We start from the raw sequence: 24,283 nt of genomic DNA, 5'->3' as shown, positions 1-24,283 counted from the left end.
GCGCGCAGCGATGACGCCAACGGCGCGCGGTGGCGTCAGGGCACCGCCCCCCCCGCCGCCGCCGCCATGTTCCGGAGCCTGCTGGTGGCGGCGGCGCAGCGGCCCCAGGCCCCGGGCGGGCCCCCGCCCGCCGCCGGCCCCGCCGCCGAGGCGCTGGAGGCGCAGTTCAGCTGCCCCATCTGCCTGGAGGTCTTCCACCGCGCCGTGGGCATCGCGGGCTGCGGGCACACGTGAGCCGGGGCCCGGGGCGGGGGCGGCGGGGACCCCCGGCCCGTCCCTGCCCACTCCCCGGGGCCGCCCCCCCCTTGCACCGGGACCCCTTCTGTCCTGTGACTCCAGCCGGCAGCCGGACCCCCATTCTTCCGCCTCCTTTCAGCCCGGTACCGGGACCCTCCGTCTCCCCCCGCCCCCAGCCCGGTACCGGCACTCCCATTCCCCAGCCCCGGTAGTACCGAGGCCCCCATCCCACTCCCCGGCTGGTGCTCGGCCCTGGGACCCCCATCCCACCCCCATCTGCTCCACAAGCACTGGGCGCCGAGCCCCTTCCCCTCCCGGGGCGCTGGGTGCTGCCCTGTCCCCCCAGCCCGGCGTAGGGTCCTTCCCCCCCCGTGCTGGGCACCCCAGCCCCCTTCACCAGGATCCTGCTCCCAGGGTCTCCCCCAGACTGAGCTCCCAGCATCCCAGCTGGGGTCTTGCCTGGGTGGAAGGCCTGTCCTGACACCCCCCCCCACACACGATTGGGGCACCCATGGGTGCTGGCCTCTGGCCCACAGGCGAGAGGCCATCTGGCGTGCTGCCACAGGGAGCTGGGGCCTGGTTGTCACCCCGGTGTTTTGGTGACACCTCCTTGTCCCCCTTTCACAGTCGGCTTCTGGGACGCCTTGGTCTCCCGTTGAAGCTGTGGCTCCGCTTGGTGCCCCAGCATGGTCTCATTCTTTCTGCCCCCCAACTCTTTTGGGGCTGGGGGCACATCTTGGGGGTGATTCCGGGGAGCTGGGGCACGGGGAACCACAACTTTGCCCCCCGTGTCCACTGCCAGCACAGCAGCAGAGGCTTAGCAGTGTTCCGTTCCCCCGTCGTGGGTGACGTGAGCTGGGTGCGCGGGCAGAGGGGATGCTGTGACAGTTGGCGTTGTGGGCACCCAGCCGGTTTGCCTCCTGCCTGCAGGCGCCTTCCTGCGCTCCCTCGCCGCCGCTTTGATTTCTTGCCCGCATTCCTGCAGGCGTAAAGGGCCTTGAAAGGAGGTGAGCCAGGCTCTAATGCCCTCGCTCGCTTTGTCCCTGCGTGGCCTGGGTGCTCGGCACCGGTTTTTGTTTGGCTCCGTTCAAATCCGCTCCTGGCCACGGGCCTCAGGGCAGCAGCACTGTCTGAGCCCCAGCTGTAACCGGAGGGCTTGTGCTGGTCTTGTCCTGCCCACACCATCTCCCAAGCTCCCAGTTCTGTCCAGTTCCTCCCAGTGGGGATGCTGATCCCTGAGTTGGGGCTTCCCTGCAGGCTGGTGCGTGCACATCTGCACTGGGGCTGGGGTCCTGCTCCCCCCACACCTCCTTCTGGGCTGGGACGCTGCTGGGCTGCTCAGTGCCGCGCTCTGTGCTCCCAGGTTTTGCGGGGAGTGCCTGCAGCCCTGCCTCCAAGTGCCATCCCCGCTCTGTCCGCTCTGCCGCATGCCCTTCGACCCCAAGAAGGTAGAGAAGGCTTCCAGCGTGGAGAAACAGCTTTCCTCCTACAAGGCTCCCTGCAGAGGCTGCAGCAAGAAGGTAAAGCTCGCGGGAGAAGGCTGCCTGTCGCCGTCCCCCATGGGCATGGCTTCATTCCACTGCTGATCCCGCAGACGTGGTGCCGGGGAAGGGAGGTCACTTGTTGTCTGCGGTTGGGTTTGCGGAGTCCCCTGCTCGGCGGGTCCCCAGACTGTGCCTCCGAGGTGCGGTGTCCCCTGCGTGTCGCGGCTGCTGCCGTGGGCCCGCCAAGCGGGGCTGTGCGGAGATGAAGGCGCTCTCTCCTGGCTGCCTTTGTCAGCAGACTGGAGCTATAATTAGACAGCGGGGACCTTCAAAAGCAGGCTGAGGTTTTCCTGCAACACAGGAGAGGCTGAGACAAATCAGGTCTGCTGCTGCCTCTAATGAGGGTAAGGATTTAGCTCTTGCTTAAGGTGCCACAATCCCAATGGCCGTGGGGAGGCTGAACCAGCAGCGTGGCCTGGCCCAGCCTGGGGCAGTCTGGTCTGGGACGCTTCAGGGACCAGCTGTGAAGCTGTGATTCATGGTCCATCTCCGCTGATGTGTTTCCTGGCTTCCGTTAACTTTGGGGATCTTCTTGTAACTCCCCGGCTGCGGCCCAGGAACGATCCCGTATGCTATCAGAGCAGTTTGGGGTTTCTACCTATCAGCAGTTCCTCCTTTGCAAAGGAAAATGGGGCTATTGCTACGATAATGCAGCCTGGGTGGCTTGCGTGTGACCTCTGGGGACACAGGCAGCAAGCATGCAACCCCAACCTCTGTCCTGCAAGGAAGGACAGCATTTCCACGCTGGTGTGGGTCATCCTGCGCAGACCAGTGTTTGCTCTGATGTTTGTTGGCCAAAACTGCTCTCCCAAGCTGTAGTGGAGGCTCCAGTGGTGCGTCTGGAAGGTGTCGCAGCCTCTGGGAACGTTTCTTCTCTCGTTTTATTTCAGGTCACCCTTGCGAAAATGCGCTCTCACGTCTCATCCTGCACAAAGGTGCAGGAGCAGATGGCCAACTGCCCCAAGTTCGTTCCAGTTGTCCCCACGTCCCAGCCTATCCCCAGGTACTGCCACGTCCCTCCTTGTAGACTGCACCAGCACTCATCTCCGTTAAAAATCCGAGCATGTGTTTTGCTTTTCCCTGGGCAATCACAGCGAGAAACATCAGCACCTTTTCCCTTCAGGCATCTACAGCTCCTGCGCTGCCCTGTGTTTCAGAGTGTGGCGTGGGAGGGAGAACCGACCAAACTGGGATGGTTGAGCGTGCGGCTGGGGTGGGAACGGGCCGGTCTGGTTTCTGCTTTGGGTGGGTATCGCAAAGCCAAGCAGGGGGCAGCTGGCTTAGTCTGGTAGGAATCAATCCAGTCCCTTCCCAGGGGATCTGAGCTCATCCTTGCTCCCTTTAGCAATATTCCAAACCGCTCGACGTTCGTATGCCCATACTGCGGAGCCCGGAACCTGGACCAGCAGGAGCTGGTGAAGCACTGCATGGAGAACCACCGCAATGACCCCAACAAAGTGGTGAGCGATGCTGGGGCGGGCTGCTTCTATGCAGGGTAACTCCTGGAAATCCAAATACACCCTAACTGATGCTGCCTCCGAGGCCACCAGCATGCAGAGCTGCTGCTCTGCATAAAGTACAGCTGTATTTCCAGCCCCTTTAGTTTGTTTTAAATCCTTTTGGTGGGAGGTGGGGACCTGCCTCCGTTTGCTTTGCTAGAAGCTCTCTGGAATGAGCTGCCTCCGTCCCCCTGTGCCTGCAACCTGGGTGGTGCAGGATTTCCTCTCCCCATCCTCTCTGGGTTGACCGAGGTGGGGAATTTGCAACTCTGGCACCATCTCAGAAGGGCTTGTGCACACGTGTGTAACTTATCAGTGGGCTAAAAGCAGCCTGGGCCACGTGCCAGAGGCTCTGTGCACCGAAGGATCTGCTCAGGGGGCTGGGGGACCCCCTGTTTGGCACATCCTCTGCAGAGCACCCTCTGTCAGAAAGTGGGGGGACCACTACTTGCCTCTCCCTCCTCTTGTGGCTATGCCAGCCCCCCCGGGGGAGATAGAGGTGGAGGCAGTCTGTGCCCACAAGTCATGGATCCCCTTCGTCCCTGCCCACTGCAGGTGTGCCCAGTCTGCTCAGCCATGCCCTGGGGGGACCCCAGCTACAAGAGTGCCAACTTCCTCCAGCACCTCCTCCACAGGCACAAGTTCTCCTATGACACCTTCGTGGTGAGTACGGCCCTGAGCCGAAACAGGGTTATCTTTGCCCCCGCCTGGGTGATGATGAAACCAGCCCTTCCTTTCCTGTGCCGGCACTGGCCCAGCCCGCTGTACAGCCCCTCAGGAGGGGAAGGGGACGGATCCTCCTTTGGGCTGTGCGGGAGGCACGTGGCACACGTGTAGCCCCACTCAGGAGAGCCCCCATGGGTGTGGGGCTGGGCTCCCAGCCTGCCCCGAGGGTGCTTGAGCTGGTTATAGGCAGACACACCAGGAAAACATCTCTGAAGGAGGAGAGGGAAATGATGGGTTGTTTCCTCCCTGTGCTCCATTAAATTCTTCCCCTGAGGAACTGTAACACAAAAACCCTTTTCTTTGAGGCTTCACAAGTAGTGGGAGGGGAGCAGCCCAGCCTCGGGGCTTGGAGGGGGGTCTGGCTGCTGTGTGTGTGTGTCCATGGCCACCCTCTCGGGGGGTTGCTGAGTCCTCCTGTGGGGGTAAGGGAGTGATCGCCCAGCTTTGGCTGCAGGGACCGAGGGGAGGTTTTGTTAGCATCCTGCTTTTATTGCAGGGATGCTCAGTTTCAGGGAAAGAAACCTCCAACTATTTATAGAGAAATGTCCCCACTTAGGGAGTGATTGCTCTGTTGCATAATCCCAAACCGGAGCGCTGGAGAAGCCCATGGCCTTGCTAGAAACCTTTGCCCTTTGGCCACAGCTTCTCATGTGGACATGTTTCGTCCCTGCCCACTGCCAGGTCTAAGAGTAAGGCTGACGTTGGCAGATTCCAGGCAGGAGGGGGACTGCGGGCACAAGGGACGCCCCAAAAAGCGTGGTGTTCCTGGGACCTGTTTGCCAGAGGAGATGGAGGCTCATAGCATTGCGGGGACGAGAAGGAGCAGGAAGGGCTCCTTGCCTTGGCCACCCCACCTGCTTGATGGAGGCTGCATGGCACGGCTGTGCCGACTCTCCTGACTTGCCCCTCTCTGTTTTTAGGACTATAACATCGATGAGGAGGCAGCATTGCAGGCTGCCCTGGCACTGTCGCTCTCTGAGAATTGAGGGTGACTGCAGAGCATCAGTTCGGACCCCCCTTGCAGCCCGTCTCCTTTTGCACACTCTCGACCTTCCTGCTGGGGAGGCATGGAGCTCATTAACCCCCTGGAGACCCGCTGCCGCCTCTCTTCCCTCTCCTCTCCAGGCAAATCCCACCTCGTTTAAGAAGGTGGAATCTCTTTAGCGTCGCGCTGGACCGATGAGTGAGCAGAGACGTCCACTGCTGGGAGGAGAGAGCAGTCGGTGCCGAAGGGCTGGGATCGTTCCTTGGTTAGGCATTTCATATCCGTATACGGAGTATATACCTGTATCCAGATCTATTTATTATTAGATGCTTTTTGGCACCATTTGTCTTCATGCTCTCTGTTGCAATTGCATAGGTACGTAAAACTATGATGCATTTTTTGCAGAAATGCCCTAGTTTGAAACTAATCATCCACGTCCTTTTTGAAAAGGAAGAAAATGGCACGGAGCAGCTTTTTTTTAAACCCTACAAGGCTATTTCCAGAGACATCGGTCTGTCCTGTTCCCTGTGCAGCAGGCAGGAGCTGCCTCCTTTGCCTGCTACTGCATGGGCTGGGCTGAATCCTGGGGTGAGATGGTTGCCCTCGTGTGCCGTGTGATGGCAGTGGGTTCGGAGGAGTCTGCGGGGACGGCGTCTGGTGAAACTCTCTCCTTCCTCGTTTTGTACCGGCTCTTGTGATACTGAGTTCTTGCATTTTTCTACATTAATCGGCACGATGCCTTTTCCACGTTTTATAGAGCGGGAACAGAAGCTGTTACTCTTCACACTGCAATATCTGTCACAGAGGACAAGAGTATTTTTTATGGAACATTATTAAGAAAGTATATTTTTTAAAAAAAAAAAAACAACAAAACCCAAACAAATGAACATGCTGTAGATTTGAAATCAGGCAGGAGGCAGGAGCTGGACCCCGGACCGACCGGTGGGACTCTGTAGGGGCTGTGGGAAGTGCAGGGGTGTCCTCTTTGGTTATTTCTGGGCCGTTCCCTTCCTGTGTTGGCGTATTTCTCCACAGGTGGGCGGTAATGGGGAAGAGGCCGGGTCAGAGCAGCACCTCATCGGCTGGAGGAGCGGGTGCCGAGCGGCTCGCCAGGCTGCCTTTTTGGGGAGCAGCAGCACCGCTTGCTTTCTTCGAGAGCTGCTTGGCCGACCGTGTTCTCTGAGCCGCTCATCCTCTTCGGGGCGCGTGGTTGAGCTCTCGATGGCTTAAGCTTAGCCCCAGCAGGCAGAGCTCTGTGGCAGTGCTGGATGTGGCCATGGGCAAGGCATGATCCGGAGTGGTGGTTTTCTATCTGAGTGTGCAGCAAGGGAGCAGGCAGGTCAGTTGTGGCATGCTGGCACTCAGTGCGGAGCAGCTGGGTTGTGTCTGGGCAGGAGGGACTTCTACCCATGCAGGATCCCATCCCCAGCGCTGAGCATCTGGTCCCCCTGAAATAGGGGATTGCATCTCCCTTTCCAAGGTTTCTTTCCTGGCAGTAGGGCACACCTGGGCAGATGTTGATCCAGGAGATGCTCCATAGCATCCCGGTGACCTCTCCTCCCCGGTCCCCTTCCCTTCTGCGCGGGCTGCTGCCAGCCTGAGCACAGCCGCGCTGTGCAGCAGAAGTCACGTCCCGTCTGAGGGGTCGTTGCTGGTGCTGGGGCAGAGGAGCTTTATACTGGGACCCTGCCACCCTTTGGAGTCACACCAGTGATGGGGTCAGCTCAAGGCTGACGGTGAAGGAACTGCAGGGAGGTGGTGATTCATGGTATCTGCAGACCTGCCATGCCGCCTTCCAGCAAGGGTTTGCAGAGAAGAGGGGTGGGAGAAGCAATCCCTCTGCATGTCCCTGCTCGGAGAAGTGCCCTTTAGTGGATTGTCTGAGACCTGGCTCCAGCCTCAACTCTGCTCTAGCAATACTGTCTTGTTTTTTACTTTTGATTTGAATAGTACTGGGTGTTTTTGGAGGCTGTGAGCTCCCCCGTGCCACCGGCAGCCCTACGAGGAGTGTGCAGAGACCATCCGCGCCCTTGGCAGAGGGCAGGGAAAGGGCTGGAGCTGCTCTGCTCCCCTCCTTCGAGCCGGGCTGGCGAGGAGGGATGGGGTCTTGTCTTACCAGCATGGTATAGCTGGCACCTGCCCAGCCCAGGGGATGTCCCTGGTGGGACGGAGAACGCTGGCGTCTCCCAAAAGGGACCCAGCAGGGTTTCCCTGTCCCGTCCTCAGCTGGGACCCTCAGGTCCCTGGAGCATCCTCCATCAGAGCTCTTGCTTTGCAGCGAACTCCCTGCCTCTGGAACAGCACTATTAACCTCTCCGTCTCCTTCCTTCCTTCCTCCTCCTCTTCCTTTTTGCCCCACAATGCCAGAGCAGGGGCAGCAACAAGCTGCTTTTGTAAAGCACTTTAAGGCACAGGCTGCGAGGGTGCAGGCAGGCGCTGCGCTGCACTGGCAGCTCCTGCCTCTCCCCGCTTTGCACGGGGTCGGGTCCGACTCTGCCCGCTGCCCGCCGCGCTGTGCCGGGGCTCCTGCCGTGCCGCCGGCCACGCTCGTCTGTGTTACCCGCGACTTTTTGCATAACTAGAACTTTTAACAAGACGTACTGTTTTTTGAAGAAGAATAAAATCAATGATGTATTTGTAGCAAACCATTTTTCTCAATAAAGGCAGTTTCATCCACGGGTGGCCTCTTTGTGCAGTCTCTGCCGCGGCTCTGGGGTGCAGGACGTGGCTGGGGGTGGGTGCCCTTCCCCGAATGCAGGACTCTTCGTTACAGCTTTGTCCTTGACTCATCAACTCCTCCCGGTAATGGCAGTGGTGCTGCCATGGGGTTTGGTGATGCCATTTCATCACCCCGGCTTTCTCTCCCCTGGGCTCCCCCAGATAAAAGTGCTTTACAACCCACTGTCCCGGTGCCGGGTGTTGCCAAACTTGCCGGGGTGTGCTGCTTGTGGGGGATCCCTCCGCCTCCCTCCTGCCCCCCCTTGGATGCTGGCACTGGGCGGGGAGGACGCTTGGCACCGCGTGCTGTCCCTGAAGTCGCGTTGGGTGATGTCCAGGGGAGCGCGGCGGGTGTTTCTTCTCCAGGTGTCCCTGGGAGGGGTCCTGGCTCCGAGCTCCGGTGGGGGTTGTCGGGGTTCCCTGGGGACACGGGCTGGCTGTGCGCAGCCATTCCCCCCACCCCAGGCACGGGCTGCCCCTGTGTCCCTCCTCCCTGAGGGACCGATCCTGGGAGCAGCCACCGGTGTCCCCTCGGAGGGGTAGGGGGGTTCACCCTTGTCCCGGCACTGGCCAGAGCGTGGCTCCTGTCCCAGGGGCAGTAAAAGTCTTGGGGTACAATGGCCAGGGCTGGTCACACTGAGGAACCGCCTCACCTGCCCCCCGGCTCTCCCCAAACCGCCCCTGTGAGGCTTTCTGGGGCTGGGCGTGTGGCCGTGCAGCCCCACCGGCGGCTGCCTGTCCCTGTGGGGAGAAGGGGCGTCGGGGGTCCCTGCTCCATCCTACCCCTGGCAGGTGTCAGGGAGGGTCCTGCTGGGTGCGGGCCTGTCTGTGGGGCGTGTGGGGTGGCGGTGCCGGGGGACAGGGCTGTCCCCGACGCCATCCCTTGCACCTGCGGTGGGGCGTGCTGGCGGCCAAGGCCAGCCCTCGGGCAGCGGTTGGCCTCGGTGCTGCCCGGGGGCTGCCCATGCTAATGAACCCTGGGGCCTTATGGCACCTACTGGCACCCGCGGGGACACGGCGCAGGGACACAGTGCGAGGACACGGCTCTGCCTGTCCTGCCCGTCGCCCTGCCTGTCTAGCCATGCCCCGCTCCTTCCTGGTGAAGAAGCCCTCCAGCACCCGTGTCCCCAACTACGGCCGGCTCGATGCCCGCGCTTGCGGTAAGGCTGTGTGGCTTCACCGGTACCGAGGACCTGGGGACCCTCCGCTCCTGCTGCCGCCCTGTGCCGGGCAGTGGGCAGGGGCTCCCCGGCGGGGCTTGGGGCGATGCCCTATGCCGCGATGCCGGGGGACTCCCTGGCTCCGTGCCCCCCGCTGTCAGCCCCACCCCAGGTGGCTCAGCCAGCCAGGCAGAGATGCTGGTGACAGTGCCGGGGGAAGTGAGAATTAGGGGTTCCCGGGGGCTTCCCAGGGCTAGGCATGCGGGACCCTCCCCTCCAACATACTCCCATCCTCCCCACCCATATGGGGGTCCCTGTGGTGCTGGGGGGGTGGGAGCAGGTCAGTGGGTGCTTGGCAGCACTGTGCCTGCCCCCCCGGCCATGCTGCCCCAGGGGATGCCCAGATTTTGGGGTGCGTCCAGCAGGCACCTGGGTCCAGTAGGCGCTGGGGGTGTCTGTGTCTCCCTTTTTTGGGGGAAGGACCGTTTTTGCTCTGTTTTGCAGTGTGTGCATCAGTTCTGCCGTGCACAGGGCTGGGAGCAGAGAGGGGACCTGGTACAGATGAGCCTGCGCCCAGCGCGTGACCCCCGGGGGACTCCGGGGACCGGGCGGGCAGCCCAGCTGCCATCCCTCACCCCTTAACCCCCCTTCCCCACTCCCGCAGAGCTCGATGGCTTGTGTGACTGCGGGGGGCTGCTCCCCGCCGGCTGCCGCCAGCCCCCTGCCCCCCCCACTCCCCCCTGCCTGCCGGACCGCAGCCGCCTCCTCGCCCGCTTCTCCCTCCCGCTGCCCCCCGTCCTGACAGGCGCCCGGAGCCCAGGCACCCCCCTGAAGGACACCCAGACCCTCAACCTGCCCCCTCGACGGCGGAGCTTCAGCTGCCGGCGCTGCGCCCGGGCGTACGCCAGCCTGGGCACCCTGGAGATGCACATCCGCACCCACATCCTGCCCTGCCGCTGCCGCCCCTGCGGCAAAGCCTTCTCCCAGCCCTGGCTGCTCCAGGGCCACATCCACACCCACACAGGTGAGGACGGGACCCCCGGCTGCTGCCGGGCCCGCCGGCACCTCTGCTTTTTGGGGATGATGGGTGCAAAATCGCCATCTGCCCAGGCTTGGCATCGCTTGCTCTCCGGGCGGGACCTGCTCGCGGTGGGCACAGCCGGGGATCCCGGTGCCGGCGCTGGCTGGGATGCCGGTGGGCACCGTGAGTCCTGTGGGGAGACCCCATGGCAGGTGCCACTGGCATATCGCCTACCAGGGAGGCACCGATAGGTTTCGGGGAGTCCTGGGAAGCGCTGGAGGGGTGGTGCGTGGGGAAAGGTGATGAGGGCAGCACAGGAGGGGACGGGGCAGAGGGGGTCAGGAGGGAGCCGGGGTACGGGGGTGCCTGACCGCGTGTCCCGCAGGGGAGAAGCCCTACACCTGCCCCCACTGCAGCCGGGCCTTCGCTGACCACTCCAACCTCCGCGCTCACCTGCAGACCCACTCGGAGGTCAAGAAGTACCGGTGCCGCGCCTGCGCCAGGACCTTCTCCCGCATGTCGCCGCTGGCCCGGCATGAGGAGGGGGGCTGCTGCGGGGCATCCTGAGCCCCCCGCCACCTGCAGCCACCCCAGGGAGGGCAGCGAGCCTCGCGCCGTGCCGTGCTGCTGCCGTGCCGCTGCCGTGCCGTGCCGCGCCGTGTCACGCTGTGCCGCGCAATGCCGTGCCGCACCGTGCCATGCCGGTGCAACACCCCGAGAAGGGACGCGAGAGCTTCGGGCAGGGCTGCCTGGACTGCCGCAGCGGGTCACCGAAGCCCTGTGGCTGCTCCCCGGTGGCTCTGGAGGACACGGTGCCTGGCCCGTTCCCCCACCACTCCCCGACACCGGGGAGGTTTCTTACCCCTTACATGGCAGGAGACATTAAAAGCGGAGCTGAGCGCCGCGGGTGTGAGCGGAGAAAGTGTCCCTTCTTGCTGCCGCGGCTGTCCCTGCTTGGCCGGCGTCGTGTCCCGCCGGCCCCGGCGCAGGATCCGGCCGGAGCGCGGCTGCCAGCCCCTCCGTGCGTTTTGCAGAGCATCCTCCTCCCTCTCCTGCATCCCCGCAGTTCCCCGCCCGGAGGACGGGCACAGCGCTGCTGCGGGACGGAGCAGGGCCCCTGGCTGGCCTCGCGCCCCAAAAAAGGGACCCGGGGGCCTTTTGGGCCGGGGCTGCATGGCCCCGGTGCCGTGCTGGGGTCTGGCCTGGCCAAACGGGGCTGGGATGGCAGAGGCGATGGGGACGAGGACACCCCGCAAGTGGCCCTGGGCATCCCCGCGGCACGGCGCGACTCAGGGTGATGGCAGTGGGACCATCCCCACCGTGGGGGTCCCGGCGCCCTTCCCATGGCCCCGCGGTGGTGGGGACAGCCCCGTCCCCACGGGTGTCACCCTGGGCGCTGGGGCGCGGGGCGGGGGATGGTTTGGGTGGGTGCCGGAGAAAGCCGCCGCGTGCACCCCGTGCTATTTGCAGCTCTGCCCGGCTAAATCGGGCCCCGCACCTGTGCCGGCGGCGGGGGGAAAGAATCCCACACCCCAAAATAGCCACGTGACGGCCCCTCCCCTCCCGCCCATGGAAAATGCTTAGAAATACCCGGGGGGGGCATGGCCAGGGAGCCCCCATCCCACCACCAAGGGGCTTCCCAAAGCTCCCCGCTATGGAGAGGGACGGTGGGGCGGGGGGGATGCTGCTCCCCTCGTCCCCCTGGGCATTTAGGTGGGGTGGGACCCACACCCCCACCGCCAGCAATGACCCCATGGGAGCGGGGCTATGCCCACCAGCACCACAGTGTCACCCACGTGCCCGGCGTGTGCCGCCCACCACCCCCGGGCACCCGGATTTGTGGGATATTTTCCACTGCAAGTGGGTGACCAGGGGATAAAAATACCCCGGTGGGGGACACACGTGGGGGGCCTGGCTGGGGGTGCCCCTGGGGGTGGGATTGGGGGCACCTGGGGGCCTGGGGGTGGCTCCCAGTCCCTGGCGTTCTGGGGGCACTGGGAGCACTGGGCAGGGGCACTGGGAGCACTGGAGGCTCTGGGGCTACTGGGGTCACCGGGAGTACTGTGGGGGGACTGGGACACCAAGGGCACTGGGAGCATTGGAGGGGCACTGGGATATTGGGGTACTGGGCATACTGGGAGCACCGAGGGCTGCGAAGGCACTGGGACCACTGGAAGCACTGGAGGCCCTGAAGGCTTTGGGGGCACTGGGAGAGAAGTGGGGATATTGGGAGCACTGGGGTGTGGGGGGTACAGGGGTTTTGGGAGCACTGGGGACACTGGGAGCACTGGAGGGGTACTGGGGACACCGGGGTAGTGTTGGGGTAACTGGGAGAACTGGTGCATTGGGGATACCGGAGGCACGGGGATCACTGGGGTAACACTGGAGCACTGGGGTGTCGGGGACCACTGGGAGCACTGGAGGGGTACGGGGGGCACCGCGAGCACCAACTCAGCCCCGCCCCGGCAGGTCCAGAACGGCGCATGCGCATTTCCTTCCCAGCGCGAAGATGGCGCCCCCGCATGCCCGACCCAGCGCCGGCAAGGGGCGGGGAGGGGTGGGGCCGCTCCGTGGTCCGATCGCTGCCATTGGGCGTCGGGTGCCGGGCGCTGCGGCGCCGGCCAATGGTGAGGCGGAAGCCTGGCTACGTATCTGGTGCGGGGGCGGAGCTTGATGCCGCCCGCACCTTACCGGCAGCTGCCCGGGAGCGGCGGCGGCGGCGGCGGCGCGATGGCGGAGGAGCGGGCCCTCGCCATGGTCACCTGCACCGCGCCCGTCAACATCGCCGTCATCAAGTACTGTGAGTACCGGCACCCGCGGGCGGGTGGCGGCTGTCCCTGGGGCCGGGACCCTCCCTCGGTCCTGGGGAGCCCCCGGCACGCGACCCCCGGGCGCAGCGGGGGGCCAGGCGGGGCGGAGACCCCCGGGTGCGGGGCGGGCCGGTGGCCGGGCCGGGCTTGGCACCCGCCTGGGGGTGGGAGAGAGCAAAGGTGCCGTGACCGGCCGTGCCATGCCGTGCCAAGCTGTGCTGTGCTGTGCCGTGCCATGTTGTCCTGTGCCAAGCCGTGCTGTGCAGTGCCATGGCATGCAGTGGTGTGCCAAGCCAACCTATGGCAAGCTGTGACATGCTGTGCCATGCCGAGCTGTGCCATGCCATGCCAAGTGATATTGTGCCATGCCAAGCAGTGCTGTGCCACGACGGGCTGTGCCATGCCGAGCTGTGCTGTGCCCAGTGGTGCCACGACAGGCTGTGCCCTGCCGAGCTGTGCCATGCCCAACGGTGCCATGCCATGCCGTGCCGTGCCGTGCCGTCTCTTGCAGGGGGCAAACGGGACAATGACCTGATCCTGCCCATCAACTCCTCGCTGAGCGTGACGCTGCACCAGGACCAGGTTGGTGTGGGGTCAGGGTCAGGCCCCCCTGCCCCCCGCCCCATGCGTAGGGGGTGCTGAGCCCCCCACCCGCTGCGCTCACCCCCCTCTCCCCGGCAGCTGAAGACCACCACCACGGCCGCTGCCAGCCGGGACTTCGCGGAGGACCGGCTGTGGCTGAACGGGGAGGAGGCCGACGTGGGGCACCCCCGGCTGCAGGCCTGCCTGCGGGAGGGTGAGTGCCCCCCACCCCGGGCAACCCCCGGGGGGCCAGGTGGGGTGTCCCCCGCACCGACCCCCCGCCTGGCTCCTGTCCCCTCCCAGTGCGGCGCCTGGCCCGTAAGCGCCGGGGTGACGGTGCCGAAGACGCGGCCCCACTCAGCCTCTCCTACAAAATCCACGTCGCCACTGAGAACAACTTCCCCACTGCCGCCGGCTTGGCGTCCTCCGCCGCCGGCTACGCCTGCCTGGGTGGGTGAGCGGGGCCATGGGGGGCACCGGGGAGGGGGGTGGCAGCGGTGTGTGTGTCCGCCTCCGACCCCGTCCCCTCCCCGCAGTGTCGGCGCTGGCGCGGCTGTACGGCGTGGAGGGCGAGCTGTCGGAGGTGGCGCGGCGCGGCTCGGGCAGCGCCTGCCGCAGCATGCTGGGGGGCTTCGTGCAATGGCAGCGGGGCGAGCAGCCGGACGGCAGGGACAGCCTCGCCCACCAAGTGGCCCCCGAGACGCACTGGCCGGAGCTCAGGGTCCTCGTCCTGGTGGTGAGGGACCGGGTGGGGGGGGCACGGTTGTACCCACCACCCCCTGGCTGGGTGTGATCCCCCTCGGTGGGTCTGGGAGCTTGGGGGGGGGATCACAATCCCACCATCTGTGCCCCCCCAGGTCAGTGGGGAGAAGAAGCAGGTGGGCAGCACGGCGGGGATGCAGACCAGTGTGGAAACCAGCCCCTTGCTGAAGGTATGGGGCAACGGGCCTGATCCTGCCCCGGGCAGCTGCCTGCCTCCTGCCTGCAGGCAGGGATTGGGGTGCTGTTTCCCTTGGAGGGCGGCGTTTCTCCGTGCTGAGGGGCGTGGAGGGAGGGCAGGGGGGCTGCCTCCACGATGCCACCCAAACCAAGCCCAAAGAGTCATGGTGCCGTGGGTGTCCCCGAATTGGGGTGACGGCAACCCGCCTGCCGCGGCAGCACCGGGCGGAGGCGGTGGTGCCGGAACGCCTGGCCCTGATGATACGGCACATCCGTGAGCGGGACTTCGAGGGCTTCGGGCAGCTCGCCATGCAGGACAGCAACCAGTTCCACGCCACCTGCCTCGACACCTTCCCCCCCATCTTCTACCTCAACGACCTCTCGCGCCACATCATCGCCCTGGCGCACCGCTTCAACGCCCACCACGGGCGCACCAAGGTACCGGCCAGCCGCGGCGGCCCTGCGGCGCTCCCGGTTTGCTGCGGTGCCGTAGTCCCTCACCGGGTCCCCGTGTCTCCCCCCCATCCCACCTCAGGTAGCCTACACCTTTGACGCCGGCCCCAACGCCGTCATCTTCACGCTGGCCGACACCGTGGCCGAGTTCGTGGAGGTGGTGAGACGCAGCTTCCCCCCCGCCGCCAACGGGGACCAGTAAGGGCAATCCCGTCTCTTGCTGGGGTCTCGGGGGAGCGGGATGGCGGGGGCAGGGCTCGGGACTGAGCGCTCGGCTGTGCCGCAGGTTCGTGCGGGGGCTGCCGGTCGGCTCGGCCTCGCTGCCGGAGGAGCTGCTCGCAGCCGTGGTGCCGGAGCCGGTGCCGGGGGCTGTCCGGTACATCCTGCACACCAAGGTAAGGGGGCTGAGGGGGGGCGTGGGGCAGGGGCACCTGCCTGCTCGGCCTCCACGGCGAGGCTCTGGCCCCATCCCCGGGGGGGTGCGTGGGACCCCATCCCTGTCCCCAGGGGTGCACAGGACCCCGTCCCCACGGGTGTGTGCAGGACCCCGTCCCTAGACGTGTTCCCACTGGCGTGACCCATGGTGTGATCTTTTGGGGGTCTGTGGGGCCCAGAGCTGCCCCCCAGGCCCGAGGGGGGGGGTTCCCTGGTGTCCCCATGGCCCCCCTAACCCATCTTCTGCCCCACAGCCTGGTCCCGGTCCCCAGCTCGTGGATGACCCCAACCAGCACCTCCTGGGAGCGGACGGGCTGCCGCACTGCTGCGCCTGAGCCCTGGTGACACTGCCAGGGACGGCTGTGCCGCGCAAAGCCGTCCCCAGCCCTGGAGCAGGATGTGACCCTCGGGGCTGGTTTTTAGTCTTTTGTAAGGAAATAGAGGTTTTCTGGCTGCAGTGCTGTTTTGGGGTGTACAGGCTCCGTGGGTGGTGCTGGGGCGGGGGGCATGGCCAGCCGAAAGCTGGGGGGCAGGAGGTGGGGCTGGTTCCTCCTAACGGCTCTGCTGGGGCCCACTGGGACTGATCCTGTCCCCTGTCCCCCCAGTTGTCCCTGCTGGGACTGATCCTGTCCCCCTGCACGGCCCCCATGACCCCACACGGCCCCTGTCCCTTGCACATCCCCTGTCCCCACACTGTCCCTTACAGGGCTGGTCCTGTCCCCCACCCCTCAAATGTCCCTGCTGGGGCTGATCCTGTCCCCCTGCACCACCCCTGTCACTCGACACGTCCCCTGTGTCCCTTGCGGGGCTGGTGCTGTCCCCGCACGGCCCCGTGCCCCGGTGTGGTCCCGGGGACCGGTGCTGAGTCCCCTTGGGGGGGCTGGAAAGGGTCCCCATGGGGGCGTGGCCTGTGAAATAAAGGGTGTGGTCTACGGGGAAGGGGCGTGACCGAGGGCGAAGTGGGCGGGGCAGACGCCTGGTTACATTGTAACGCCTCATCCGCCTTCCGGGCTTCCGGGTCGGGCCGGGCCGGACCGAGCGGGGCCGAGCGGAGCCGAACCGGGCCGAGCCGAGCCATGGGGCAGATCGAGTGGGCCATGTGGGCTAACGAGCAGGCGCTGGCGGCCGGGCTCAGTGAGTGCGGGGCGGGCGCCGGGGAAGGGGGAGAGGGTCCGGGGGTGCAGGGGATGGGGGTCAGGATAGAGGGTCTGGGGGTGCAGCGGCTGGGTGGGTGATGGGGACCTGGCTGCTGCAGAGGGTCCCGGGCGACCCCGGCCCGCCCGACGGGGCGGTGCTGGGGGCTGCCGGGGAGTCCCGGCCCCCCTGGGGATGCGCGCAGGGCTGGAGCTTCCTCTTCCTCCCCCTCCTTCCCCTTTCCTTCTCTCCTTCCCCTTCTTCCCCTCCTCCCCTTCCTCCTCTCCCCTCTTCCTCCCCCTCCTCCCCTCTTCCCTCTTCCTCCCCTTCTTCCTTCCTCTTCCTTCCCTCCTCCTGTCCTCTTCTTCCCCATCCTCCCTACTCCCCTCCCCCTACTCCCCTCCCCATCCTCCCCTCCCTTTTTCTTCCCTCCTCTCCCCTCCGTCCCCTCCCCAGGTTTCCCGCCCACGCAGGACAGCCAGAGGGGACCACAGCCCGTGGGTGGAAGCGTGCAGCCACGGGGCCACCCTCCCCCCCCGCCCCCCCAGCCTGGAGCCCCCCCACTTCCCTTCCCTGAACGCAGGGGGTCCCACACACAGCATCTCCCCGGCGCCCCACGTATGGGGGTCCCCGGGGCTGTACCGCGGGTCTAGGGGGGCCGTACCCCCCCTGCACCCCGCTCTCTCCCCGCAGTCATGCTGACGGGCGGGATCGTGGCCGTGGCCGGGCAGTTCAAGGGCTGGTACTTTGCAGCGTACGCCATGTATCCTCGTGGGGAAAACCCTGCCCCGACTCGGGTGGGAGGCATGGGCCGGGGGGACCCCTCCTCCTCCTCCTCACTCTGGGCCCAAATCACTTTCCCTGCCCCAAACAGCCCCTTTTTTGGGGTGAGGTTTGTGCCCAGGGGCTAATCCTGGCCCCGAGCACCCTCTTTCCTTGACACCCCCCCAGCGTGGCAGGCGTCTTGGTCTGCCTGCTCGAGTACCCCAGGAGCAAACGGCAAAAGGGCTCCACCATGGAGAGGTGGTAAGTGGGAGGGGGTGTGGGTGTCCCCTCACCCCCAGGATTGGGGGGCCTGTTACGCCCCCCCCAGGGACATGGCACTGGGGGTGGGAGCAGGGCTGGATCCCACAGGTGGATTCCCTGGGGTGCCCCGTGCAGGGACAGGGTGGGGATGGGGGGGTCCCTTTGGGGCTTTGGGGAGTGGGCACCCCCTCTGACTCCCCCAGCGTTGCTCTGCAGTGGCCAGAAGTACTTGACGGCGGTGGTGAAGGTGTTCGGGCCCCTCACGAGGAATTACTACATCCGAGCCGTCCTGCACGCCGCGTAAGTGGGGTGCGGGGTCAGGGCTGGGGTGCAGCCCCCCCGGCTCCCCCTGAACCCCAGTCTCTCGCCCAGCCTGGCTGTCCCCGCTGGTTTCCTCCTCTCCACCATCCTGGGCACTGTCTGCCTGGGCATCGCGAGCGGCATCTACCTGCTGGTGAGCACAGAGGGCTCTGGGGGGGTTTTGGGGGGCTGGGGGCCTTGCTGGAAGAGGGGGACCTCCCCTCTGACGGCCCCCATGGCTTTGCAGGCGGCGGTGCGCGGGGAGGAGTGGAGACCCATCGAGCAGAAGCCCCAGGAGCGGCCGCACGTGGGGACACCATCAAGCAGCCGCCCAGCAACCCCCCGCCCCGGCCCCGCCGACACCCGCAAGAAGCAGCCGGCGGAGGTGGGGGGGCAGGTGAACCCCATCCCCGTCGAGGCTGAGTAACGGGGCGGGGGGCCCTCCTGCTGCTTCTGCGCCGCTCCTGCTTCCCGTCTGCGTCCCGGCCCCTTGGTGGGGGAAACGGGTGCCTGGCTCCTGGGTATCCTCAAATCCCTGGGGAATGCTCAGTTCCCTGTGGGGTCTCCAGCTCCCAGGGGCTCCCTAGCTCCCAGGGATCCCCAAATCTCTGGGGGTACTCAGCTCCCCAGGGGCTCCCCAGCTCCCCAAGCAACCTCCAGATCCCTGGGGAACCCCAGCTCTGCGGAGTGTCCCCAGCTCCCCAAGAGTTCCCCAGGCCCCACAGCCCCACGGGGGGCACGGGGGGGGTCGGGCAGCTCTGCTCCCCGCTCCGGCTCTCGCTGGGTCCTGTCACTTCTGCGGTTGCTGTTGCAATAAAAGGTGGGAAAGGCACCAGCTCCGCCTGCCTCTCCCTCCCCGGGGGGGCTGTGGCTGGGTTTGGGGGGGTTTAAGGACAAATAACCCAATTATGGCAAACCTCGTGGTGGCAGCTGAAGCTGGGGTGCCCTCAGGGGGGCATGGCTGGGGGCACACCGCAGCTGCCCAGCGGGTCCCGGGTGAGCCCCCAACGCCTCGTGTCACCCCTGGCAGGGAATGGGGGACACACACACATTTCCCTTCCCAGTGGTGGGTGCTGGAGGGGATCTGGGTGTGACGTGGGGGGACGAGGGAGAGCCACGTCCATGCGCTGCGTGGTGGTGACAAATCCTTGTGTATCCCCCCCCTCCTTGGGCTGCTGCTCTGGGGCCCCCTCTGCCCCCCCGACATGAACCTGGTGCGACGAGGGGTGCAGCCCCCCCCACCCTGGGGCACCCATGGGTGCTGGCAGGGCACGTGGGGCAGCCCCAGCAGGTGGCGCTGGGCCCGTGGGACATGGGTGCCCGGGGCAGAGCCATGGGAAAGGTGTGGGTGGTGGGGTGCTGTGGGTGCTGGGGCTGGGTGCCCCCCTGGGGCTGGGGGTGTGAGGCACCCCTCCCGCCCTGCCACCCTCCGCATTGCCTCCCAGTTCATCCTGCCCTGCCGCACTGGGTGCACCGTACTGGTGCTTTGCCCACCGCACTGGGGCTGGGAGATGCCCCACAGCGGAGCATCGCCCCACGGGATGGCCAGCGTCCCCACCACCCTGGCTGGGAACAGAGCAAGGACCATGCCCGGGCCTTGGCCTTTATTTGCAGGCTGCGCGCTGCTGGCATTAAATAGCACATATAGAGGAGACAATAAATAGCTCTGCGGGGGAATAAATAACCGGCGAGCCCCCGGGCAGCGCTCACAGGGTCCGGCCGTGGGGCCTCGGGCACCGTGGGGTGATGCTGGACCCGGAGTCGTAGCCTTGGCGGGGGGAAGTCAGCAATAAATACGGGTTAAAAAAAGTCCCCCCGGCAGCAAGGCTCATAAATAACTCATAAATAAGAAGGTGGGGGCTTGGGGGGGACGCCCGGCTGCGGGGCGGGGAGCCGGGTGGGTGCTCTAAAACAAGCACGGGTGGGGGCGGATGCGGTGACACGGTCACGCTACGGGGCTCCACGGGAGCGGGGGGCTCAGCGCCCGGTGCGGGGCAGGACGCAGGTGCAGCCCACCGGCACCCTGATGTAGTCCACCTCGAAGGTGACGAGGCCGGGGCCGGCGGGGCGCGGGCAGGGCTTGCGCCGCAGGACCATCATGGTCTGGTGGATGGCCACCGAGTTGAGTGACGTCGTCTCCCGACCCGTCTTGACGTCCACGCAGCCGCTGCAGAGGCACTCGGCGAAGGCCAGCTTGCGCGGGTAGCGGTTCTCGTCCTCGTCGATGCTGTGGGGTGTGGGCACGGTCAGCGAGCCCCTTCCCCCGTACCGTCCCCCCAAGTCGCGCTTGCGCTGGGATCGGCCCCTCCGGGGCGGGCGGTGGGGCTGGGGAGGGGTGCTCGGGGAAACTGAGGCACGGGGCAGCGGCCGGCGCGGGGTGGGGGCACTCACCGGTAGCGCCACGGGGAGATGGAGCGCTCGTTGGGCTCGCTGCGGAGGCCGGCGCGCAGCTTCAGCGTGGGGCAGGCGCGCTCGTGGCGGCGGCGGCGGCGCCGGTGGCCGGCGGCCTCCTGCAAGCGTTCCAGCTGCGGCACCAGCTGCACCGGCACGTAGTGGTCCCAGCGCAGGCTGCGGCCCAGGAGGTGCGCGGGGGCTTCGCCGTCCCGCAGCTCGCCCGCGCCGTAGCAGTGGACGTGGGGGTGGTGCGGGGGGCCGCCGGGGCGGCGCAGGCCGCGGCACAGCGCCAGGGCGCCCAGCAGCACCAGGGCACCGAGCCGGCCCTGCGCGAGAGCCCGGGTCAGAGGGGGAGACCCGCGCCCCGCGCCCTTGTCCCGGCACCCACCCCTGCCCTCCTGGGGGGCGCGGGGACCCACGGCCCCCCCCCGGGGTCCCGTAGGGGTGAGCTGGCAGCCCCCCAGCCCCGGAGCTGCTGCAGCAGCACGTGTCTGCCTGCGCCCTCACCCCAAAAGCGTGAGCGTGCACCACACACGCACCGGCACCCGGAGCGCTAGCACACGCGTGTGCACACGCACATGCCGAGTGCCAGCGCACACGGAGCCAGGAGCAACGCACGGTATCAGCACAGGCACACGTAAAGATACCAGCGCACGCGTGTAACACACGATAGCACCGGTGTGCGGGTGTGCACACACGTGCCTATGTACAAGCAGACGTGTACACAGACATGCCCCACACTACCCTTCCGTGCACAGACACACAGATGTGTGTGTACACACACACGCGGGGTCAGCCTGTGCGCATCTACACACCCCTGCAGAGGTAACGGCACACGTACATACATGCACATGGATGTGTGCAAGCACACGCGTTACCAGCACACATGCTTACACGCAAACTATGTGCACAGACACACACCAGACACACACACACACACAGCAGCAGCGTATGTGCATAGAGCCATGCACACGTGCACATATGGTACTGGCCAGCCCTTACACGTATAGAACGCTATACTCCCCCACGTACCAGCACACAGACACGCATACACACATGTGCAAAACAACCGGCAGCATGCACGCGCCCACGTGCCCTGCCAGCTGTGCACGGACACACGCATCACCGGCACACGTGCCCACGGGCACCTACACACCAGCAGCACCCACCAGCCTTCACGTTTCCAGCCCTCCGGTCAGGCAGCCCTTATACACATGTGCACACACGCACGCACACACGTGTGCGTGCAACAGCCCCCCCCCCCCCAACACACACACGGCATGCAAAACTCCCCCCAGGGCGCATACGTGCGTGCACACGCTCTCACCGCACGCCAGCCAGTCCCACCCCACGCTCACGCCCCTCGCACCCCTCGGCGTTACCATCAGGCGGGCGTCGAGGGCGCAGAGGACGACGGGGAGGGTCGAGGCCAGGGGTGGGGTGGGGGAGGACCCCCTTAAGAACTCGCTGCCCAAGGGATGCGGGCGGCCAAGTGGCAGCACCGCCGCCGCCGCCGCCTTTATATAGGGCTCGGGCAGGTGATGTACACACACCTGGAAACTCCAGCTCCGGCTGCCTTCCTCCTCCCCGCGGGCCGTCGTACTTCCTTCTCGACCTAACGTATTCCAGCCCGGAAATTTAACTTCCCATCTCCAACACCCCTCCCCGGCCCCGCAAAAAATTGGGAAAGGGGAGAGAGGGTGGTGGCTGATGGGGATGGACGTGCACAGAATCTGTAGGGGAGGGTTTAGCAGGGTGGCTGCCCTGATGCCGTGGTGATGGGCGTAGCGCATCGTGGGACTGCGTGGTTTGGGTCGTGGGAAAGCTGGGGTGCTGGTGGGTGGGGGACACAGAGCACCCCAGCCCTCCCGTGACCCACGGGGATGGGATCCCCCTGCCCCAGGCCATGGCCCCGTTGCGTAAGCCCGACGACGGTGATATCACCATCACGTTCCCGGGGCTGCTGGAGTAGAAATTCCAAGTTGGGCAACCTCGGAAAAGGGCTGCGTCTCCCCATGTGAGCCCCACGTCCTTCAACGAGCCCCCTCGCACCCCATTTCGCTGCAGTGCCAGGCTTGGGACTGCGGCACTGTGCCAGCGCCGCGCTGGTGCCGTGCTGCACTGCGGGCTCAACGCTTTTGGGGTGCAGGGAAAGGATTTGGGGTCAGGGCTCAGGCTCTGCCGAGTGGTCCCAGTATAGCAGGAAGCACAGCACTGGGAGGGGAAGAAGCACCTGGGACAGTTGTGAGCAAGACTGGGACCAGGCCTGGCCATGCTTTCATCTTTTACTGGAGAGATGAGATTTGCACCCATTTTGGCGGTGAATTTTTGGGGTGCCACACACCCTGAGACGGCAGGGAGGAGGCACACAGAGCCTCCCACCCCCACATGAGGACCTGGGACCCCACACATCACCCCAAAGGTCTGGATGAGGCCAGAGGCACCCCCAACTCAGGCCAAGTGAAGTCAGCACAGGCTCCAGCACCCCCTCAGCTAACATTTAATACCAGTAGCATACTGGTTTAATACTGGGTGTAAGGAGGCGACTGCAAGCTGGGAGACCCCATAACACTGGGGGTTCACAGGGGGCCCAGGGGCTGCGGTGCTCCCCCAGGTGACGCAGCAGCTCACCTCCACGCGGCAGAGTTGGTGCAGCCACAGGGGCATCAGCAGAGCAGGAAAAATAAATTACACAGCCCCAAGCTGGGCCCACAGGGCCCTGACAGCAACGGAGAGGGGATGCAGAGAACAGTAGAGGAAGGAAGAACTGGTTATCAAAATACTTTATTTCAGGGAGATCCCTCAAAAAAAAAAAAAAAAAAAGGAGAAAAAAAAAAAAGGGAAAAGGACCCTCCTTGTTAGACAGACATCCCCACAACACCTTCAGGGCTCCTTTTAAATCAACTAAAACAATCCGATGCTTAAAATTAAAGACAGGTCATTTTCCCAATCAGACTTTAGTCAAGAATATATATATATTTTTGTTCCTGGGGGGGGAGGGCAGGGGGAGAAGGTGATGTTGCCAGTAGTTCACAGCAGTTTTCGGCTCTCTCGTTACACAGTATATAGAACTGCATTGCTGAAGACACTCAACACACAGCAGGGCTAACTAGGAGAATACAACTCAAGGCTAGCAAAGAGGGGAGGGCAGAGAGAAAGAGGAATAGTGAGAGCATCCGACGGGGCTGGAGTCCTCTGTGCATAATTTACATGGAACCGGCACCGGCAGAGCCAGGGGCTGGCCCCACTCGCCCTTCGGGAGCCGGAGCGAGTCGTCGCGGGCATCTCAGCTGACAAAACTCCAATAATTTTTTTTTTTGTGTGGTTTTTTTTTTTAAAAAGAATCGCAGCCAAAATAAGACAGAACTGCAAAATCCCAAAGTGGCCGCTTTTACACTATTTATAAAAACATGAACAGTCACTAAGGGGCAGAGCAGCGCTCCGTGCGCGGCCCACTATACTTTCCCCGGGATTTTGGCCCGCTTGCGAGCGATGGCATCTTCCACCGCCTTGAGCTGCTTCAAGAGCTCCTCCCGTCGTGACAGGGTGCTGGACTTGCCCGCCTTGGCTCCCGTGGGGCCCGGCTCGGATGCTTTGCCCGGTATGCTCGTGACTTTGCTGGAGCTCTTGGACTGAGGTGAGAGCTGGCGTTTCCTGGCAGGGAGAGAGAGGAGAGGGTGGTGAGAGGGTGCTGGCCGGCAGCACGCCACGGTGGAAACAAACCCCTTTGGCATCCGTTCCGACAGAAAGTGTCGCTCTAAGTGCCGGTGGAAGAAAACAGGTTCAGGATGCAAGGCCTGGGGTTGGAAAATCGGCAGAAACGGTAAAAGGCGGGAGCAGCTTGCTGGGGGATGCACATGTGCAAGGGAGCTCATGGTCATACAAGCAAGGAGGGGAGAGCACCACGGGTTAAGTGCAGGGCAGCCCCGGAGAACCCCCGTGGTCTCAAATCCTGACAGCCCCTGCTCTGCGACGCCGCTGGGTCTTGCGGTGGCGGTCTGGTGGTTGCAGGCAGCTCACCGACAACCGGCACTGCACTCCAGTTCCGCTCCGAAGCTGCTCTGCTGGCAGGAGCAAAGCAAGGCTGGGGGGGATCGCTCCCTGCCCTGCACGCGGGGAGCCTGGCGGGCCCCACACTGGCAGGACAGGAGCCACTGGTCCCTGCTGCTGGCAGCAGTGGCTTTTCCTGCAATCGGGGCTGGAGGCAAGTGGCTTTTCCCACCACAGGCTACCACTTCCCCCTTACGGTGGGACAAGGATGACAGGACGGGGAAGCAGAGTGGCATCACGAGCCTGCCAGGGTTTTTGCGGTGCTGTGAG

At 64.9% G+C, this 24,283-nt stretch overlaps 6 protein-coding genes across 6 annotated transcripts in view; 4 read left to right on the top strand and 2 right to left on the bottom strand.

Annotated features, from left to right (window-relative positions):
* Nucleotides 1-66: 66 nt before the first annotated feature.
* LOC309409539 (E3 ubiquitin-protein ligase RNF166) lies at nucleotides 67-4,992 on the top strand (the record flags this gene model as incomplete). Its single annotated transcript, XM_082005706.1, has 6 exons — nucleotides 67-230; nucleotides 1,601-1,757; nucleotides 2,672-2,784; nucleotides 3,127-3,241; nucleotides 3,836-3,943; nucleotides 4,927-4,992. The coding sequence occupies 6 exons, from the start codon at nucleotides 67-69 to the stop codon at nucleotides 4,990-4,992; spliced, it is 723 nt and encodes a 240-aa protein (XP_081861832.1).
* Nucleotides 4,993-8,790: 3,798 nt separating this feature from the next.
* On the top strand, nucleotides 8,791-10,673 carry LOC309409340 (zinc finger protein SNAI3-like; the record flags this gene model as incomplete). Its single annotated transcript, XM_082005475.1, has 3 exons — nucleotides 8,791-8,869; nucleotides 9,534-9,893; nucleotides 10,276-10,673. 3 exons carry the CDS (start codon nucleotides 8,791-8,793, stop codon nucleotides 10,455-10,457), a joined length of 621 nt encoding a protein of 206 aa, XP_081861601.1. The 3' UTR covers nucleotides 10,458-10,673.
* A 1,947-nt stretch (nucleotides 10,674-12,620) lies between these two features.
* Nucleotides 12,621-15,697, top strand: MVD (mevalonate diphosphate decarboxylase; the record flags this gene model as incomplete). Its single annotated transcript, XM_082005731.1, has 10 exons — nucleotides 12,621-12,690; nucleotides 13,212-13,282; nucleotides 13,382-13,496; nucleotides 13,586-13,732; nucleotides 13,819-14,018; nucleotides 14,140-14,214; nucleotides 14,441-14,659; nucleotides 14,757-14,872; nucleotides 14,961-15,069; nucleotides 15,364-15,697. The coding sequence occupies 10 exons, from the start codon at nucleotides 12,621-12,623 to the stop codon at nucleotides 15,442-15,444; spliced, it is 1,203 nt and encodes a 400-aa protein (XP_081861857.1). The 3' UTR covers nucleotides 15,445-15,697.
* Nucleotides 15,698-16,078: 381 nt separating this feature from the next.
* CYBA (cytochrome b-245 alpha chain) lies at nucleotides 16,079-18,918 on the top strand. The gene is given in 8 exon segments (XM_082005913.1): nucleotides 16,079-16,243; nucleotides 16,937-17,006; nucleotides 17,195-17,269; nucleotides 17,486-17,569; nucleotides 17,642-17,723; nucleotides 17,817-17,880; nucleotides 17,883-17,919; nucleotides 17,921-18,918. Coding segments are annotated over 8 exon segments (546 nt in total). The 5' UTR covers nucleotides 16,079-16,185; the 3' UTR covers nucleotides 17,997-18,918.
* Nucleotides 18,919-19,546: 628 nt separating this feature from the next.
* IL17C (interleukin 17C) lies at nucleotides 19,547-21,756 on the bottom strand (the record flags this gene model as incomplete). Its single annotated transcript, XM_082005659.1, has 3 exons — nucleotides 19,547-19,796; nucleotides 19,961-20,289; nucleotides 21,346-21,756. The coding sequence occupies 3 exons, from the start codon at nucleotides 21,754-21,756 to the stop codon at nucleotides 19,547-19,549; spliced, it is 990 nt and encodes a 329-aa protein (XP_081861785.1).
* Nucleotides 21,757-22,332: 576 nt separating this feature from the next.
* The window catches only part of ZC3H18 (zinc finger CCCH-type containing 18), a gene marked incomplete at its 5' end in the record, with an annotated part of 32,348 nt that continues 30,397 nt past the window's right edge, over nucleotides 22,333-24,283 (bottom strand). Inside the window, one exon of the mRNA XM_082005658.1 lies at nucleotides 22,333-23,617. Within this exon, the coding sequence (XP_081861784.1) occupies nucleotides 23,419-23,617 (199 nt within the window). The 3' untranslated portion in view covers nucleotides 22,333-23,418. The remainder of the gene's footprint in view (nucleotides 23,618-24,283) is intronic.

This window comes from Phaethon aethereus, assembly GCF_964289735.1.
Source record: "Phaethon aethereus genome assembly, chromosome: 13".
NCBI lineage: Eukaryota > Metazoa > Chordata > Aves > Phaethontiformes > Phaethontidae > Phaethon > Phaethon aethereus.
This window is presented reverse-complemented; position numbering and strand designations above follow the sequence as displayed.